Source organism: Macaca mulatta, chromosome 14 (genome assembly GCF_049350105.2).
Source record: "Macaca mulatta isolate MMU2019108-1 chromosome 14, T2T-MMU8v2.0, whole genome shotgun sequence".
Lineage (NCBI taxonomy): Eukaryota > Metazoa > Chordata > Mammalia > Primates > Cercopithecidae > Macaca > Macaca mulatta.
This window is the reverse complement of record NC_133419.1, coordinates 47,328,473-47,345,905: the sequence shown is the minus strand read 5'-3', so window position 1 is coordinate 47,345,905 and position 17,433 is coordinate 47,328,473. Positions and strand designations below refer to the sequence as shown.

The 17,433-nt window shown below is 42.3% G+C and overlaps 1 protein-coding gene across 1 annotated transcript; it reads right to left on the bottom strand.

Annotated features, from left to right (window-relative positions):
- On the bottom strand, positions 1-12,471 carry LOC695134 (serum amyloid A-3 protein). The gene is made up of 3 exons (XM_028832904.2): positions 9,091-12,471; positions 5,366-7,216; positions 1-810 (listed from the first exon to the last, which is right to left on the bottom strand). Exons 2-3 carry the CDS (start codon positions 5,454-5,456, stop codon positions 668-670), a joined length of 234 nt encoding a protein of 77 aa, XP_028688737.1. The 5' UTR covers positions 5,457-7,216; positions 9,091-12,471; the 3' UTR covers positions 1-667.
- Between the last annotated feature and the right edge of the window lie 4,962 nt (positions 12,472-17,433).

The window sequence follows — 17,433 nt, the reverse complement described above, 5'->3', positions numbered from 1 at the left end:
ATTTCACAAGCATTTATTAAGCATTTTTATGTGTTCTGTATCAGGTACTAGGGATATAGAATTCAGTAACTGTAGGTCAACAAATGTCCCTGCCCTCAGGGCTCACAGCCAGGTCTCCTGAGAGCAGAGTGAAGAGGAAGCTCAGTATTTCTCAGGCAGGCCAGCAGGTCGGAAGTGATTGGGGTCTTTGCCACTCTGGCCCCATTTGTTGGTAGCGTGGCCAGCCAGCGAGTCCTCCTTATGGTCTCCTGTGAGTCTCTGGACATTCTCTCTGGCATTGCTACAGTCCAGGCAAGCAAAGAGATTAATCACCAGGCCAGTGAGCAACAGCCCACCTTCCCATTCTCCCTGTTCCAAGGGAAGACTCTGGGAGAAGCCCAGAAAGGCCAAGGAAGTGGTGGTGAAAACACTGACCCTGCCTGGACACCACCCCACTCAGCCAGGCTGGGCTCCCCTAGGCTGGATGAACAGCACCCAGAGAGGGAGGGTGAGGAATCACTCGCTCCTACCATCACTCAGACCCTCACACTGAGCACAGAGGCAAACAGAGAGCAAGAAGAGGAGGGTCTGCAGCCTCTAACTTATCTACAAGGAGCTTGCCTCTCTCCTGACTGTCCAAGGCAGGCAAGCTCTGCTCACCCATCCCCAGCAACATCAGGAATGTGCATTACTTGATCACTTCTGCAGCCCAGACACCCCCAGGCCCCCTTTGTACAGCGTCGTAGTTCCCCCAAGCATGGAAGTATTTGTCTGAATTTTTGTAATTGGCTTCTTTCATGTCAGAGTAGGCTTTCCACATGTCCGGAGACCCTGGAAAGGAAAGAAAATGATCAAAACAATTATGTCTGGGAAAATAGAGGAATGAGCAGTTTTCTTCTCACTAATTTCTTCCCGAAGATTTCAGCCTTTAACAAAGCCCTCCGAAATTATACTGGCTTGAAATAAATATTCTTCTACTTTTCACTTCCCTGGGTTAATGTAATGAGAATTGTACTTGGTGTAAGTTTAATTCTGTTTGATTCCATTCAAAGTTCTGTTATTACTTTTTTTTTTAACCATGTGTGATACACCTAAAGAAGAGATGAAATGGGCCTTAAGGGATGTTTCATTGTACAATGAACTTCTTCCTGGAAGGACCCAGGGAACCCTTAGACCAAGGTGTGAGAACACAGGGGATTGTGAGGGAGGCTGCAGACATACGGCACTCCTAATCTAGTCAATGGGAGAAATTCATGCCTGTAGTTAGAGTGAGGACTACTTGGTCCTGAGTACATCTGAATGTCCAGGCTATGTTTAGAAACTGACATCTGTCAAAATTCAGTCAACAAGTGATAACGGTGAGTTATTTAAGAAAGCTTTATACAACTGGGTAATCAAATTCAGAAAAAGGACAACTGACCCACTAGTTCAGAACCTCAGTGTCCTCCCCAGTGAAATGGAGGAGTATTGCCTGCCTCAGAGTGATTATGCAGAAGAACAGAGAAAATGCATGTATGATGCCTAAAACATTGTAGGTGGTCAATATATTATCATTTCACTTCTCTGGTCCTTAGGAAAGGTAGCATAAGAATAAAGAAGGGCTAAACTAAGATCAGGAGCAGGGAGTTATGGACCGAAGGGATCTGATCAAGCTAGAATTAAGTGACGAATAGTTTTTAAAAAATTAACTGATTACGGAAAAGGGGGAACTCAAATGTAGAGTTACAATCATGACTTATATAATTTCTCTATGAGATAATTCATCTTCATTTTATGCATTTATTATTCCTAGTGTCAAATTGATTGCTTTTATTCAGAGTTTATAACATTTTACTCGACTCATTCTTCTGAGTTACTAACTTAAATGGCTCCTTGATGTTCAGGTTGGCTTAATAAGTACTTCAAAAATTCCTGGCACATTTTATCACTTTGGGCAGCAAAACAAGAGGTAGTTGTTCTCAGCCCTTACTGTGTATAAAAATCTACTGAGGTGCTTGGTAAAGGCAAGATTTCTAGGCTCTATCCCAAGAGACTATGGCTGCTTGGGGTGGGGGGGTAGGGTATGGATCCAGGAATCTTCATTTCATTTCACAAAGCATCCCAGATGCCAGGTGAGTCTCAGGCAAGTGGTCCCAGAACAACCCTTTGAAAAATATTAACCTAAGGAATGAAAGATATTTGTAAGTGAGTGTGTGAACATGTAAATAGGATTAAAAGCAAATCCTTAAAACCATTTTTCAGAGGCTCAGAAAAATAATAATACCTGAAATTTAAAATACTGCATTCTGAAAACAAAATTTTGCCACTTTATTATGGCTAGGGGGGTATATTTCTCTCTCTCTCTCTCTCTCTCTCTCTCGACGGAGTCTTGCTCTGTCTCCTAGGCTGGAGTGCAGTGGTGTGATCTCGGCTCACTGCAACCTCCACCTCCCGAGTTCAAAAAAGTCTTCTCCCTCAGCCTCCCGAGTAGCTGGGATTATAGACGCATGCCACCACACCCAGCTAATTTTTGTATTTTTAGTAGAGACAGGGTTTCGCCATGTTTGCCAGCCTGATCTCGAACTCTTGAGCTCAGGTGATCTGCCCACCTCGGCCTCCCAAAGTGCTGGGATTACAGGTGTGAGCCACTGCGCCCAGCCTTGGGTTATATTTCTCTTGCTAGCAGTTTTCTGGCCACGTATAAGCCCCAACAGAACCACCATCAAGGTAATTCACTGTATCTTTTACTGGGATAAGTGTAGCTAGACTTACCTTCCAAAGGCATCACATCCTATTTGCCATTTCTTAGATAGAGGATGAGCTATGTGTTTACAAATGCAGAACTCTTGTTTTGAAAGCAGCAGAGTACCATGATTAAGAGCAAGGTCTGCAGAGCAAGACTGCCTGGGTTAAATTCTGCTCTGCTTTGGAACTTCGCTTGGTATCTTGGGTTGCGTGTGTGTGTGTGTGTGTGTGTGTGTGTGTGCGCGCGCGTGTGTGTATGTTAGCGTCTCTGTTAAGGGTTTACTTGCATCATAGGACTAAATGATGGAAACCAATTCATTAGTACATTTAAACAGTGCCTAGTAAGTATTAAAATCTCAGCTAAGCTTGGTTGTTTTTATGGGGACTGTTGGCTCCATTCTGCTTCCCCGTGGACTCGCCTCACACGATTCACACGATCGCCTCACACGATCAAAGCAGGTTTGATCTACCTGCTTCCTGGCTTCCCAGGAGACATAGACATGAGCTGTCCCAGATTTCCCACTAGGAGGCAGTAGAGCCCCACGGGTGTTATGAGAACATGCACCCCTGAACTCCGCATCTCTCACGCTCCTGCTGAAAAGAGGCAGCTCGATTGCAAAAATTTTCTCCCATTCTGTAGGTTGCCTGTTCACTCTGATGGTAGTGTCTTTTGCTGTGCAGAAGCTCTTTAGTTTAATGAGATCCCATTTGTCAATTTTGGCTTTTGCTGCTGTTGCTTTTGGTGTTTTAGACATGAAATCTTTGCCCATGCCTATGTCCTGAATGGTACTACCTAGGTTTTCCTCTAGGATTTTTATGGTATTAGGTCTAACATTTAAGTCTCTAATCCATCTTGAATTAATTTTCGTATAAGGAGTAAGGAAAGGATCCAGTTTCAGCTTTCTACTTATGGCTAGCCAATTTTCCCAGCACCATTTATTAAATAGGGAATCCTTTCCCCATTTCTTGTTTCTCTCAGGTTTGTCAAAGATCAAATGGCTGTAGATGTGTGGTATTATTTCTGAGGACTCTGTTCTGTTCCATTGGTCTATATCTCTGTTTTGGTACCAGTACCATGCTGTTTTGGTTACTGTAGCCTTGTAGTATAGTTTGAAGTCAGGTAGCGTGATGCCTCCAGCTTTGTTCTTTTGACTTAGGATTGTCTTGGAGATGCGGGCTCTCTGACAAAGGGCTAATATCCAGAACCTACAAAGAACTCAAACAAATTTACAAGAAAAAAACAAACAACCCCATCAAAAAGTGGGCAAAGGACATGAACAGACATTTCTCAAAAGAAGACATTCATACAGCCAACAGACACATGAAAAAATGCTCAACATCACTGGCCATCAGAGAAATGCAAATCAAAACCACAATGAGATACCATCTCACACCAGTTAGAATGGCAATCATTAAAAAGTCAGGAAACAACAGGTGCTGGAGAGGATGTGGAGAAATAGGAACACTTTTACACTGTTGGTGGGATTGTAAACTAGTTCAACCATTATGGAAAACAGTATGGCGATTCCTCAAGGATCTAGAACTAGATGTACCATATGACCCAGCCATCCCATTACTGGGTATATACCCAAAGGATTATAAATTATGCTGCTATAAAGACACATGCACACGTATGTTTATTGCAGCACTATTCACAATAGCAAAGACTTGGAATCAACCCAAATGTCCATCAGTGACAGATTGGATTAAGAAAATGTGGCACATATACACCATGGAATACTATGCAGCCATCAAAAAGGATGAGTTTGAGTCCTTTGTAGGGACTTGGATGCAGCTGGAATCCATCATTCTTAGCAAACTATCACAAGAACAGAAAACCAAACACCGCATGTTCTCACTCATAGGTGGGAACTGAACAATGAGATCACTCGGACTCAGGAAGGGGAACATCACACACCGGGGCCTATCATGGGGAGGGGGGAGGGGGGAGGGATTGCATTGGGAGTTATACCTGATGTAAATGACGAGTTGATGGGTGCAGCACAGCAACATGGCACAAGTATACATATGTAACAAACCTGCACGTTATGCACATGTACCCTACAACTTAAAGTATAATAATAATAAATAAATAAATAAATAAATAAATAAATAAATAAAAAGAAAAGAGGCAGCTCAGCCGGGCGCGGTGGCTCAAGCCTGTAATCCCAGCACTTTGGGAGGCCGAGACGGGCGGATCACAAGGTCAGGAGATCGAGACCATCCTGGCTAACACGGCGAAACCCCGTCTCTACTAAAAACACAAAAAATTAGCCGGGCGAGGTGGCGGCGCCTGTGGTCCCAGCTACTCGGGAGGCTGAGGCAAGAGAATGGCGGGAACCCGGGAGGCGGAGCTTGCAGTGAGCTGAGATCTGGCCACTGCACTCCAGCCTGGGCGACAGAGCAAGACTCCGTCTCAAAAAAAAAAAAAAGAAAAGAGGCAGCTCACACCTTATGCGGCCCCAGGCTGGGGGATCCTCGTAGAAGAGTGTCAAAGCTGGCCATAAAAGCATGAGGAACCACGCTTATGAAAAACCATGCCCCTTCTCTATCCATCTGTGGCATCACTAGCACCTTTGCCCAGTGGGGATGTGGCCTCTGCTCAGCTGAATTCTGGGGGCAGCCAGAAGCAGCCTCCTGCTCCCTATCCTGTGGACCTTACCTTGGCCAGCTTCCTTGAGGAATGTTAACCATCGTTGGCTGCTGATACCCAGTACCAGGGAGCAGAAAATGATGCCAATGGAGAGCTTCATCCTGCTGCAGGGCCAAGAAAACACAACCAAGGATAATACACGTTCTGTTTCAAGTTTTTATCTTTTGTAATGTTGTCCCATTCTTTCATTCCAAGAAAAAAAACCCACTCGGTTTTACACACACACACAGACACACACACACAGACACACAGACACACACACACACAGGTGTATGTGTATAGATAAAAGATAGAAGGTCAGAGGGTCTAGGGCTCCATTTCCATTTGTCTCACTGGAATCCCAGTGTCTGACAAAAAAGGAGCAGTGACCCAGGATAAAGCAAATCAGGCACAAGTTACACCATGTTTGAGAATCATTATTTTAGATTTAGAGCCTGCCAAAATGAGGAATTATGCCTCTTTCTGGGTTCTGAGCATATTTTAGGCACAGTAAAATGAAAGTTATAGGGCAGATAGCTGTCAGAGGGCTTCACTGTCCCTTTGGTTCTTATCTAAGGCAATGCTAAGCAACATTTGGATATTCCCTACACAACTTCCATTCCATGGAAAAGGTGAGGTTCCCTGTGGTCAGTGTAGTATCTGAGCTGGCGTGGCTCACTTTGTCCCAGGAGTAGACAGTAGAAGAGGGGGAAGAGTAGGGGAGTTGTCAACCATCCACAGCCACTGGTCACGTTGTACTTGGCGGAGCTGCTTCATAAAGCAAGGCATGTGATGTCCAGACCTCCTTTTTCCTACTCTTCTTCAGGCAGAAATTGCAGGCCAATGATCATACCCTGTCACAATTATTTTACTCCCTTTGGGACCATTCAATGCTGGAAATCTACTTTCTCGTTTCATTCAAATCATTCTCTTCTTTCATAGAAGTTGATATGGTTTGGATCTGTGTCCTCATCCAAATGTCATGTTCAATTGTAATTCCCAACATTGGGAGTGGAGCCTAGAGGGAGGTGATTGAATCATGGAGGCTGTTTCTCATGAAAGGTTTGACAGCATCCCCCTTGGTACTGTCGTCGTGATAGTGAGTGAGTTCTCTTGAGATCTGGTTATTTAAAAGTGTGCAGTACCTCCCCCCTTACTCTCTTTTGCTCTTGCTCCTGCCATGTGAGATGCCTCACTCCCCCTCTACCTTCTGCCATATTGAAAGTTTCCTGAGGCTTCCCCAGAAGCAGAAGCCAGTGTGCTTCCTGTACAGCCTAAAGAACCATGAACCAATATAACCTCTTTTCTTTATAAAGTACCCAGTTTGAGTCATTTCTTTATGGCAGTATGAGAACAGACTAATGCAGAATTATTAGAAAGCAAGTGGGGTGGGGACAGTGGCTCATGCTTGTAATACCAGCACTTTGGAAGGCTGAGGCAGAAGGATCACTCGAGGCCAGGAACTCAAAACCAGCTTGGGAAACACAGCAAGACCTCATCTCCACTATATATGTGTGTGTGTATATTTTTAATTAGCTGGGTGTGGTAGCATGCACCTGTGGTCCCAGCTGCTCAGGAGGCTGAGGCAGGAGGACTGCTTGAGCCCGGGAGTTGGAGGCTATGGTGAGCCATGATCACGCCACTGCACTCTAGCCTGGGCGACAGAGTGACACACTGACTCGTAGGAAAAAGAGCAAGAAAGCGAGTACAATTTCTAGATACCAAGAGGAACTCCTCACAGGGACTTTGACAAGCCTTGCCTGTTCTCTTCCTTTGTTACTTAATGTATTCTGCCTTCTGGGAAGGTACACACAGTTTCTTATGGAGCGAAGCTGAGAATAATAGACAATAGCGGCAGTCAGTTCTTTTCACTTGTTTCTCCTGAAAAAGAAAGATTTCCTGTCATCATGATATCAGAGTCCCCAGGCCTTAAAGGGATTTTCCAACAGTCTCTTATAAGTGACTACGTGTCCTGGTTTGCATGCGATCAGTGTCGATTGTCCAAGCTTAATAGTGGCACATCTTTTCATTGTCTACGATGGCCTGGGTTGAAGAGTAAATTAGATGGTAGCACTACTCTAATAACCTTGTGCGACCAGGCTGATTGAGAGGCCCAAGAGACCTCCATTCTTTTATGTTACAATTAATTTAAGTGGAAGAGGAGAATACCAAGGCTTAATTTTATTAAGAATTAGAAAAACAAAAATCAGAAAAGTCCAAAAGTCCACAGTCATGACTACGAATGACATCTCAGACCTAAGCCCCAGTCTTAGAAGACCAGGAGGAAGGATTTTATATTCCCTAAATACAAAATGAAGAAAATAATGATACAAAATCACTACCCTAAAAAAATTCAAGTTTAATGAATCCTAGTTATCTGAATAGTAGATATAGGAAGGATGCTGAAAAATACGACTAGAGTTGTTGTGAGGATTAAATGATTAATGCTGACAGGGGTTTGGATTAATTGTGGGCGTGTGTAAAGAATGTAATGAATTTTAGAGCTTCCACCTTAAGCAAGGAAACGCATAATAATTTATATTTTCCAGGAGACAGAAATATTAATTACAATATTATTACCAAGGCAACCTATTATTAAGACATTAGTAAGATTACCAGTTAGAGCTACAGTTATAAGAACCAAGGTTTATTTTCACATAGTGACAGAGACGTTTGAACCAGAGCGACTCTATTTGGCATGAGCGCTAGGAAAATGAGGCTGAGATTGCTAGGCTCCATTCTCAGAAAGTTAGGCCTTCCTAACCTATAGATGTTTACAGTTACAGGAACAAATTCATAATGTTTACTAAACAGACCCAGACTTGGGAATGTACAGATATCCCAATATCTGGAGAACAAAGACATTCCTAATTTTGCTTTAAAGATAATAGTATTGGCCGCGTGTGGTGGCTCATGCCTATAATCCCAGCACTTTCGAAGGCCGAGGTAGGTGGATCACGAGGTCAGGAGTTTGAGGGCAGCCTGGGCAAAATGGTGAAACCCCATCTCTACTAAAAATACAAAAAACAAAATTAGCTGAGCATGGTGGCACGCACCTGTAGTCCGAGCTACTCAGGAGGCTGAGGCAGGAGAATTGCTTGAACCCAGGAGGTGGAGGTTGCAGTGAGCCATGATTGAGCCACTGCACTCCAGCCTGGGCAACAGAGTGAGACTCCATCTCAAAAAAAAAAAAAAAAAAAAAAGATAATGATATTGATTCTTGCAAAATATAGTAATTAAGAAAACAGGGCTGGGCCCGGTGGCTCACGCCTGTAATCCCAGCACTTTGGGAGTCGACGTTGGTGGATCACCTGAGGTCAGGAGTTCAAGACCAACCTGCCCAACATGGCGAAACCCTGTCTTTACTAAAAATACAAAAATTAGCTGTGCGTGGTAGTGGGCACCTGTAACCCGAGCTGCTTGGGAGGCTGAGGCAGGAGAATCACTTGAACTTGGTGGGCAGTGGTTGCAGTGAGCCAAGATTGTGCCACTTCACTACCGCCTAGGCAATAAAGCGAGACTTCATCAAAAAAAAGAAAGAAAAAAGAAAAAAAGAAAAAAAAAAAGAAAAGAAATCTGTTATTACAAACCCTTGTAGCAGAACACATCTCCCCATATATATAAGCAATTGTACCTAGGGTGGACACGTTCCTCTTCTGACTTTCAGGAACATTCTATTCTGTCTATGGAGTAGCTGTCCTTTTGCCTCTTTACTTTCTTAATAAACGTGCTTTTACTTTGCACTGTGGACTCACCCTGAATTCTTTCTTGTGCGAGATCCAAGAATCCTCTCTTGGGGGTCTGGGTCTTGAGCCCTGTCCTGTAACAATAGGACATACAATCACCTTTGAAGTCTGGGTTAAAGACTTGAAGGAAAAATCTTTAAAGATTTTTTTTTGTTAGAAATAACTGTTGCAAGGATATGTTTATGATGCAAAAAACAAAACAAAACAAAACTGCATTGCTTGCATGCAAAAATAATATGCATTGCTTGCAGCTGCAAGAGATAACATTCCTTCAAACCTTGCTGAGACTTTTTAAAAATTATTATACTTTAAGTTCTAGGGTACATGTGCACAATGTGGAGATTTGTTACGTATGTGTACATGTGCCATGCTGGTTTGCTGCACCCATTAACTTGTCATTTACATTAGGTATTTCTCCTAAGGCTATCCCTCCCACAACAGGCCCCGGGGTGGGATGTTCCCCTTCCTGTATCCAAGTGTTCTCATTGTTCAATTCCCACCTATGAGTGAGGACATGCAATGTTTGGTTTTCTGTCCTTGTGATAGTTTGCTCAGAATGATGGTTTCCAGCTGCATCCAAGTCCCTGCAAAGGACATGAACTCATCCTTTTTTTATGGCTGCATAGTATTCCATGGTGTATATGTGCCACATTTTCTTAATCCAGTCTATCATTGATGGACATTTGAGTTGGTTCCAAGTCTTTGCTATTGTGAATAGTGCCACAATAAACATACATATGCATGTGTCTTTTTAGTAGCATGATTTATAATCCTTTGGGTATATGCCCAGTAATGGGATGGCTGGATCAAATGGTATTTCTAGTTCTAGATCCTTGAGGAATCACCACACTGTCATCCACATGGTTGAACTAGTTTACAGTCCCACCAACAGTGTAAAAGTGTTCCTATTTCTCCACATCATCTCCAGCATCTGTTGTTTCCTGACTTTTCAATGATTGCCATTCTAACTGGTGTGAGATGGTATCTCATTGTGGTTTTGATTTGCATTTCTCAGATGACCAGTGATGATGAGCATTTTTTCATGTGTCTATTGGTTGCATAAATGTCTTCTTTTGAGAAGTGTTTGTTCATATCCTTTGCCCACTTTTTTATGGGGTTGTTTGGTTTTTTTCTTGTAAATTTGTTTAAGTTCTTTCTAGATTCTGGATATTAGCCCTTTGTCAGATGTGTAGACTGCAAAGATTTTCTCCCATTCTGTAGGTTGCCTGTTCACTCTGATGGTCATTTCTTTTGCTGTGCAGAAGCTCTTTAGTTTAATTAGATCCCATTTATCTATTTTGGCTTTTGTTGCCATTGCTTTTGGTGTTTTAGTCATGAAGTCCTTGCCCATGCCTATGTCCTGAATGGTATTGCCTAGGTTTTCTTCTAGGGTTTTTATGGTTTTAGGTCTAACATTTAGGTCTTTAATCCATCTTGAATTAATTTTTGTATAAGGTGTAAGGAAAGGATTCAGTTTCAGCTTTCTACATATGGTTAGCCAGTTTTCCCAGCAACATTTATTAAATAGAGAATCCTTTCCCCATTTCTTCTGCCAGGTTTGTCAAAGATCAGATGGTTGTAGATGTGTTGTGTTATTTCTGAGGCCTCTGTTCTGTTCAATTGGTCTATATCTCTGTTTTGGTACCAGTACCATGCTGGTTTGGTTACTGTAGCCTTTTAGTATAGTTTGAAGTCAGGTAGCGTGATGCCTCCAGCTTTGTTCTTTTGGCTTAGGATTGTCTTGGCAATGGGGGCTCTTTTTTGGTTCCATATGAACTTTAAAGTAGTTTTTTCCAATTCTGTGAAGGAAGTCATTGGTATCTTGATGGGGATGGCATTGAATCTATAAATTACCTTGGGCAGTATGGCCATTTTTATGATGTTGATTCTTCCTAACTATGAGCATGGAATGTTCTTCCATTTGTTTGTGTCCTCTTTTATTTCGTTGAGCAGTGGTTTGTAGTTCTCCTTGAAGAGGTCCTTCACATGCCTGTAAGTTGGATTCCTAGGTATTTTATTCTCTTTGTAGCAATTGTGAATGGGAGTTTACTCATGATTTGGCTCTCTGTTTATCTGTTATTGTTGTATAATGATTTGGCTCTCTGTTTATCTGTTATTGTTGTATAGGAATGCTTGTGATTTTTGCACATTGATTTTGTATCCTGAGACTTTGCTGAAGTTGCTTATCAGCTTAAGGAGATTTTGGGCTGAGATGATGGGGTTTTCTAAATATACAATCATGTCATCTGCAAACAGGGACAATTTGACTTCTTCTTTTCCTAACTGAACACTCTTTATTTCTTTCTCTTGCCTGATTGCCCTAACCAGAACTTCCAACACTATGTTGAATAGGAGTGATGAGAGAGGGCATTCCTGTCTTGTACCAGTTTTCAAAGGAAATGCTTCCAGTTTTTCCCATTCAGTATGATATTGGCTGTGGGTTTGTCATAAATAGCTCTTATTATTTTGAGATGCATTCCATCAATACCTAGTTGATTGAGAGGTTTTAGCATGAAGGGCTGTTGAATTTTGTCAAAGGCTTTTCTGCATCTATTGAGATAATCATGTGGTTTTTGTCTTTGGTTCTGTTTATATGCTGGATAACATTTATTGATTTGCATACGTTGAACCAGCCTTGCATCCCAGGGATGAAACCGACTTGATCGTGGTGGATAAGCTTTTTGATGTGCTGCTGGATTCGGTTTGCCAGTATTATATTGAGGATTTTTGCATCGATGTTCATCAGGGATACTGGTCTAAAATTCTCTTTTTTTGTGCCTCTGCCAGGCTTTGGTATCAGGATGATGCTGGCCTCATAAAGTGAATTAGGGAGGATTCCCTATTTTTCTATTGATTGGAATAGTTTCAGAAGGAATGGTACCAGCTTCTCTTTGTACCTCTGGTAGAATTCGGCTGTGAATCCGTCTGGTCCTGGACTTTTTTTGGTTGGTTGGCTGTTAATTATTGCCTCAATTTCAGAGCCTGTTATTGGTCTATTCAGAGATTCAACTTCTTCCTGGTTTAGTCTTGAGAGGGTGTATGTATGTGTGTATGTATGTATGTATGTATGTATTTATTTAAGATGAAATCTCACTCTGTCACCCAGGCTGGAGTCCAGTGGTGCAAACTCGGCTCACTGCAACCTCCGCCTCCCAGGTTCAAGTGATTCTACTACCGCTGAGACTTCTTTCACAAGCAGTTAGGGGACCTGTAGTTTTTTAAAGGTAAGCCCTGGAATTCCACTGGGTAGCACTTAGAAAAAGAGATCAATTTGAGAAGCTCAAAGCTTACCACAAGGAAAAGAAAAAAACCAGAGTACAATTATTAACAGATGGAATACTGAGTATATAAACTTTTGCATCTAAATTCCTCGTTTTGTTATAAACAACACTTCAGCAGAATTTCTCTCTGCATGAGCTCCTTTTTCTCTTACTCTTAAGATTTCTCTTTTCAGTATGAACCATTCATTTGATAACCAGATGAGAATGTTTGTGGACATCTTTTAAACCTGCAATTCATGTGCTAAAACTATTGGCTCCGCACCACAGTGGCTTATGCCTGTAATCCCAGCACTTTGGGAGGCTGAGGTGGGAAGACTGCTTGAGCCCAAGAGTTCGAGACCATCCTAAGCAACATGGAGAATCCCTGCCTCTACCAAAAATACAAAAATTAGCCAGGTATGGTGGTGCATGCCGGTACTCCCAGCTACTTGGGAGGCTGAGGTGAGAGGATCACTTGAGCCCAGGAGGTGAAGTCTGCAGTGAGCCGTGGTCATGCCACTACATTCCAGCCTGAGTGACAGAGTAAGACCCTGTCTCAAAAATAAAATAAAATAAAATAAAATTTTATTAAACCTGACATGGTGGCATGCACCTATAGTTCCAGCTACTCTGGAGGTTGAGGTGGGAGATGGCTTGATCTCTGGAGTTCAAGACCGGCCTGAACAACATAGCAAGATCCCATCTCAAAATGAATAAATGAATAGAATAAAATGATATGGCAAGGCATGGTGGCTCACGTCTGTAATCCCAGGAATTTGAGAGGCCAAGGTGGGCGAATCACCTGAGGTCAGGAGTTTGAGACCAGCCTGGCCAACATGGTGAAACCCCATCTCTACCAAAAATACAAAAATTACTTGGACGTAGCGGCACGCACCTGTAATCCCAGCTACTTGGGAGGCTGAGGCAGGAGAATCACCTGAACCCGGGAGGCGGAGGTTGCAGTGAGTTGAGATCATGCCACTGCACTCCAGACTGGGCAACAGAGAGAGACTCCATCTCGAAAATAAACAGAAAAATAAATAAAATGATATGGAGTTTAAAAATTATTATATCCAGCATCATTAAAATGCCTTTTTTTTTTTTTGAGACGGAGTCTCGCTCTGTCGCCCAGGCTGGAGTGCAGTGGCTGGATCTCAGCTCACAGCAAGCTCCGCCTCCCGGGTTCACGCCATTCTCCTGCCTCAGCCTCCCAAGTAGCTGGGACCACAGACGCCCGCCACCTCACCCGGCTAGTTTTTTGTATTTTTTTTTTAGTAGAGATGGGGTTTCACCATGTTAGCCAGGATGGTCTCGATCTCCTGACCTCGTGATCCACCCGTCTCAGCCTCCCAAAGTGCTGGGATTACAGGCTTGAGCCACCGCACCCGGCCTAAAATGCCTTTTTAAAAATTTAAGTCAGGAAAACCTTAGCTAAAAGAGTATGTTAGGGCTGGGCACAGTGGCTCATACCTATAATCCCAGCACTTTGGGAGGCTGAGGCAGGCCAATCACATGAGGTCAGGAGTTCAAGACTAGCCTGGCAACAAGGTGGAACAACATCTCTACTAAAAACACAAAAATTAGCCGGGCATGGTGGTGCACATCTGTAATCCCAGCTGCTCAGGTGGCAGAGGCACGAGAATCGCTTGAACCTGGGAGGCAGAGATTGCAGTGAGCCAACATCTCGCCACTGCACTCCAGCACTGGAGATGGAGCAAGACCCTGTCTCAAAAAAAAAAAAAAGAAAAAAAGAAAAGAAAAGAAAAAAGAAAAAAGAAAAAAAAAAGTGTGTTAGTATTGTAGATAAAATCATCCCCCCAACTTCACACCAATTCCAAAGATGTTCATGTCCTAATTTTTGGAACCTGAGAATATATTATCTTGCATTGTAGAAAAAAATTTCAACACTATGAAATTTTTGAGACTATACATCATCTCAACTACCTTTTGAGACTATACATCATCCAACTACTGTCAATTTGATGGCCAAGTCGTTGGAAGAAGTATACATGTTTCTTCTTGTCAAATCAAGACAGAGAATGGGGCATGACTTCACTAATGACATCAGTGTCAAACACACACGCCAACTAAAAAAATCAACAAATTATTTAGAAATTATAAGAATATTTGAGGAATAATTTGTGCTATAACCATACCTTTTGATAAGCAGTTTTATATTTATGTGTTCATATGGTGGATCAGTAGTCTAACTTGTAAATTTAATACGTTCACCTCTAATATATTAATTTGTATTACTTTACTAGTTAAAATTTTTGAACTCTCATCCCCCTGTGAGCTCTCCAAGCAATCCAAGAAATAGAAATGACTAACACTGCCGAAGCTCCTTACGCTCCTCTCTCTGGCTGCATGCTCCTGCCTGCTTTTTCTCCAGGGTAACCCCCATCCTAAACTTTGTTCTTATTCCCTTGCTTTGTTAAAATTGTTTTTGTCACATGTGTTTATTCATAAACAATATTTTTACAAAACAATCAACGGGCTCATGGTCTGATGCGTATAGAAGCCAACAGCATGGCACTGGCTTTTGGGAAAAGAAAAGCTTCACTGCAAGTTGACTGGCAAGGAGATGGGAGGAAATACTCAAATCTGTCTTCTTGAGCTGGGGGCTGGGTCAGGTTTTATAAGCATAGGGTAATGAGACATGATCTGATTGGATCTTCCAATGAGGTGATACTGATAGGCATGATCTGACTGGATCTTGCCATGGGTGATACCAGGGCTCAATCTGATTGGATCCTCAATTCTGACATGCATTGTCTGCTTCTTAATTCAGCTCCCATTCCTCATTCTGAGGACTTAGGTTTCATCCATGGCTGTACCCTTAGTTCTTCTGGATATGCTTATCTGGGGGTCCATAACAACTGAAAAACAACTCACAACTTTGTTAGATAAAAGTTGAACCAGACTGGTCTGCTGCGGTTACAGTACTATTTAGGTTTTTGCCTGTTTTTGAACTTCCTGTAAACAGAATTATATTATACGGATTCTCTGGTGACTGACTTATTTTGATGAACAATATGTTCTTTAGACATAAGCATGTTGATGTCTGTTATAGTAGTTCTTCATTTTCAGTGCTACATAGTATTCCAAAACATGACTAGACCACAACTTGTTCCAATATTTGGGTTGATTCTGTTTTTGCTACTAAAAACAATGGTGTTTTAAACAGTCCTACACATGTGTCCTGGTACAAGAGTTTCTATGGGTACAGACCCAGGAATGGAATAGAATATGATTGTGTTGAACCAAAGTTGGTAATGCCAGATTGTTTTTCCAAAGTGATTGTACTAATTTATATCCCCACCCGCAATGGATAAGTGGCATCCTCACTCCGTATTCTAGACCATACTTGTTTTTTATGTCCAATTGGTTAGTGGCAAGTAGTATTGAAACTACCTTTCCAGAATTATAACAGTGAGAAAATTATGATAGTGAATGAGATCTGATCTAATCAAGCCCCATCTTGCCTTTAACCTCCAAACTGTCCTTAATCATTCCTAGGCTTAGGCCAAACTAACTTTGGGAGACATTTAGTTTATAGTTTAATCAATACTAGCACTTCCTCCAAACTAAATTGCCTTTATAAAGCTAATAGAAAACCACCATGTTAGGAGGATGAGAGGAGCCTGAATTCTGCTAAGGCATAGACATACATGATTACCAGCCATTATTCCAGAAGCCACAAGATTTGCAACTTCCCCGATTACTCCTGAAGATAACACCACTATTCTACAACCTAAGATTGGCTTTTGAGATGTCTTTTCAGGTTTTTGCATTTCAGGTGATGTTGACTCTACCAGGACTGGCCAACCAGTCCTGTGATCCCACCCAGAAGAACACTTTCCCACATCTCTATTCCCTTGCCCACCAAACTATTCTTGAAAAGCCCTAGCCTCCCAATTTTTAGGGAGATTGATTTGTGTAATAACACTGTCTCCCATGTGGTGTGGCCGGCCTTATGTCAATTAAACTTTCTTTTTCTTTCTTTCTTTCTTTCTTTCTTTTTTTTTTTTTTGAAACAGAGTCACTGTCTGTCACCCAGGCTGGAGTGCAGTGGTGAGAATATGGCTCACTGCAGCCTTGACCTTCCAGGCTCAAGCAATTCTCCCACCTTGGCCTACTGAGTAGCTGGAACCACAGGCACGCACCACCACGTGCAGCTAATTTTTGTATTTTTTGTAGAAACGAGGTTTTGCCATGTTGGCCAGGCTGGTCTCGAACTCCTGACCTCAAGTCATCTGCCTGCCTTGGCCTCCCAAAGTGCTGGGATTACAGGCGTGACCCACCATGCCCAACCTTCAACTCTTTGTTTATTACAATGCCCCGGTCTCCATGAATTGGTTTGTGCGATGAGCAGGGAGAACCCGTCTGTCAGTTGCAGTATCACATTATAGTTTACATTTGTATTTTCTTGATTATTACTTAGATTGATCATTTCTATACATTTATGAGCCATTTGTGCTTCCTCTTCTGTGAAATTTCTACTTGTTCCTTTTGCCCTTTTTTAAAAAGCTGATGTTTAGGAGTTTTGTTTGTTTTTGAGACAGGGTCTCACTCTATCATCCAAGTTGGAGTGCAGTGGTACACATGGCTCGCTGCAGCCTCAAACTGCTAGGCTCAAGTGATCCTCCTGCCTCAGTCTCTTATGTAGCTGGGGCCACAAGTGCATGCCACCGTGCCCGGCTAATTTTTTTTATTTTTATTTTTTTGAGTCTTACTTTGTTGCCCAGGCTGGTCTCAAACTCCTAGGCTCAAGCAATCCTCCCATCTCATCCTCTCAAAGTGCTGGGATTACAAGTGTGAGCCACTGTGTCCAGCCAGTTCTTCATATATTTTATTATGTGTGTTGCAAATACCCCAGTTGGTGGCTTTTATTTTTCACTCTATTGTCAATCATTTTGTTAATGGAAGTTGTGGGGATAGGAGTGACTATATTTTAGATGCTAAGCCACCATGCGACTCCTGACTAGCCTCGAGTCCAGGGATGCCTCCAAGATGTCCAGTTAATATGTTATTCTTTATGTAGAAACACCTATTCACTGTAAGTTTTGCCTTTCCCCCTCAAACAACCCTG

Bases quoted from the DNA above. Each gene is read 5' to 3' on its own strand.
- LOC695134 (XM_028832904.2), bottom strand. From the start codon at position 5,456: ATGAAGCTCTCCATTGGCATCATTTTCTGCTCCCTGGTACTGGGTATC. The intron at 811-5,365 runs GTAAGGTCCACA...TTTCCTTTCCAG, and splicing joins CCTCAAGGAAGCTGGCCAAG to GGTCTCCGGACATGTGGAAA.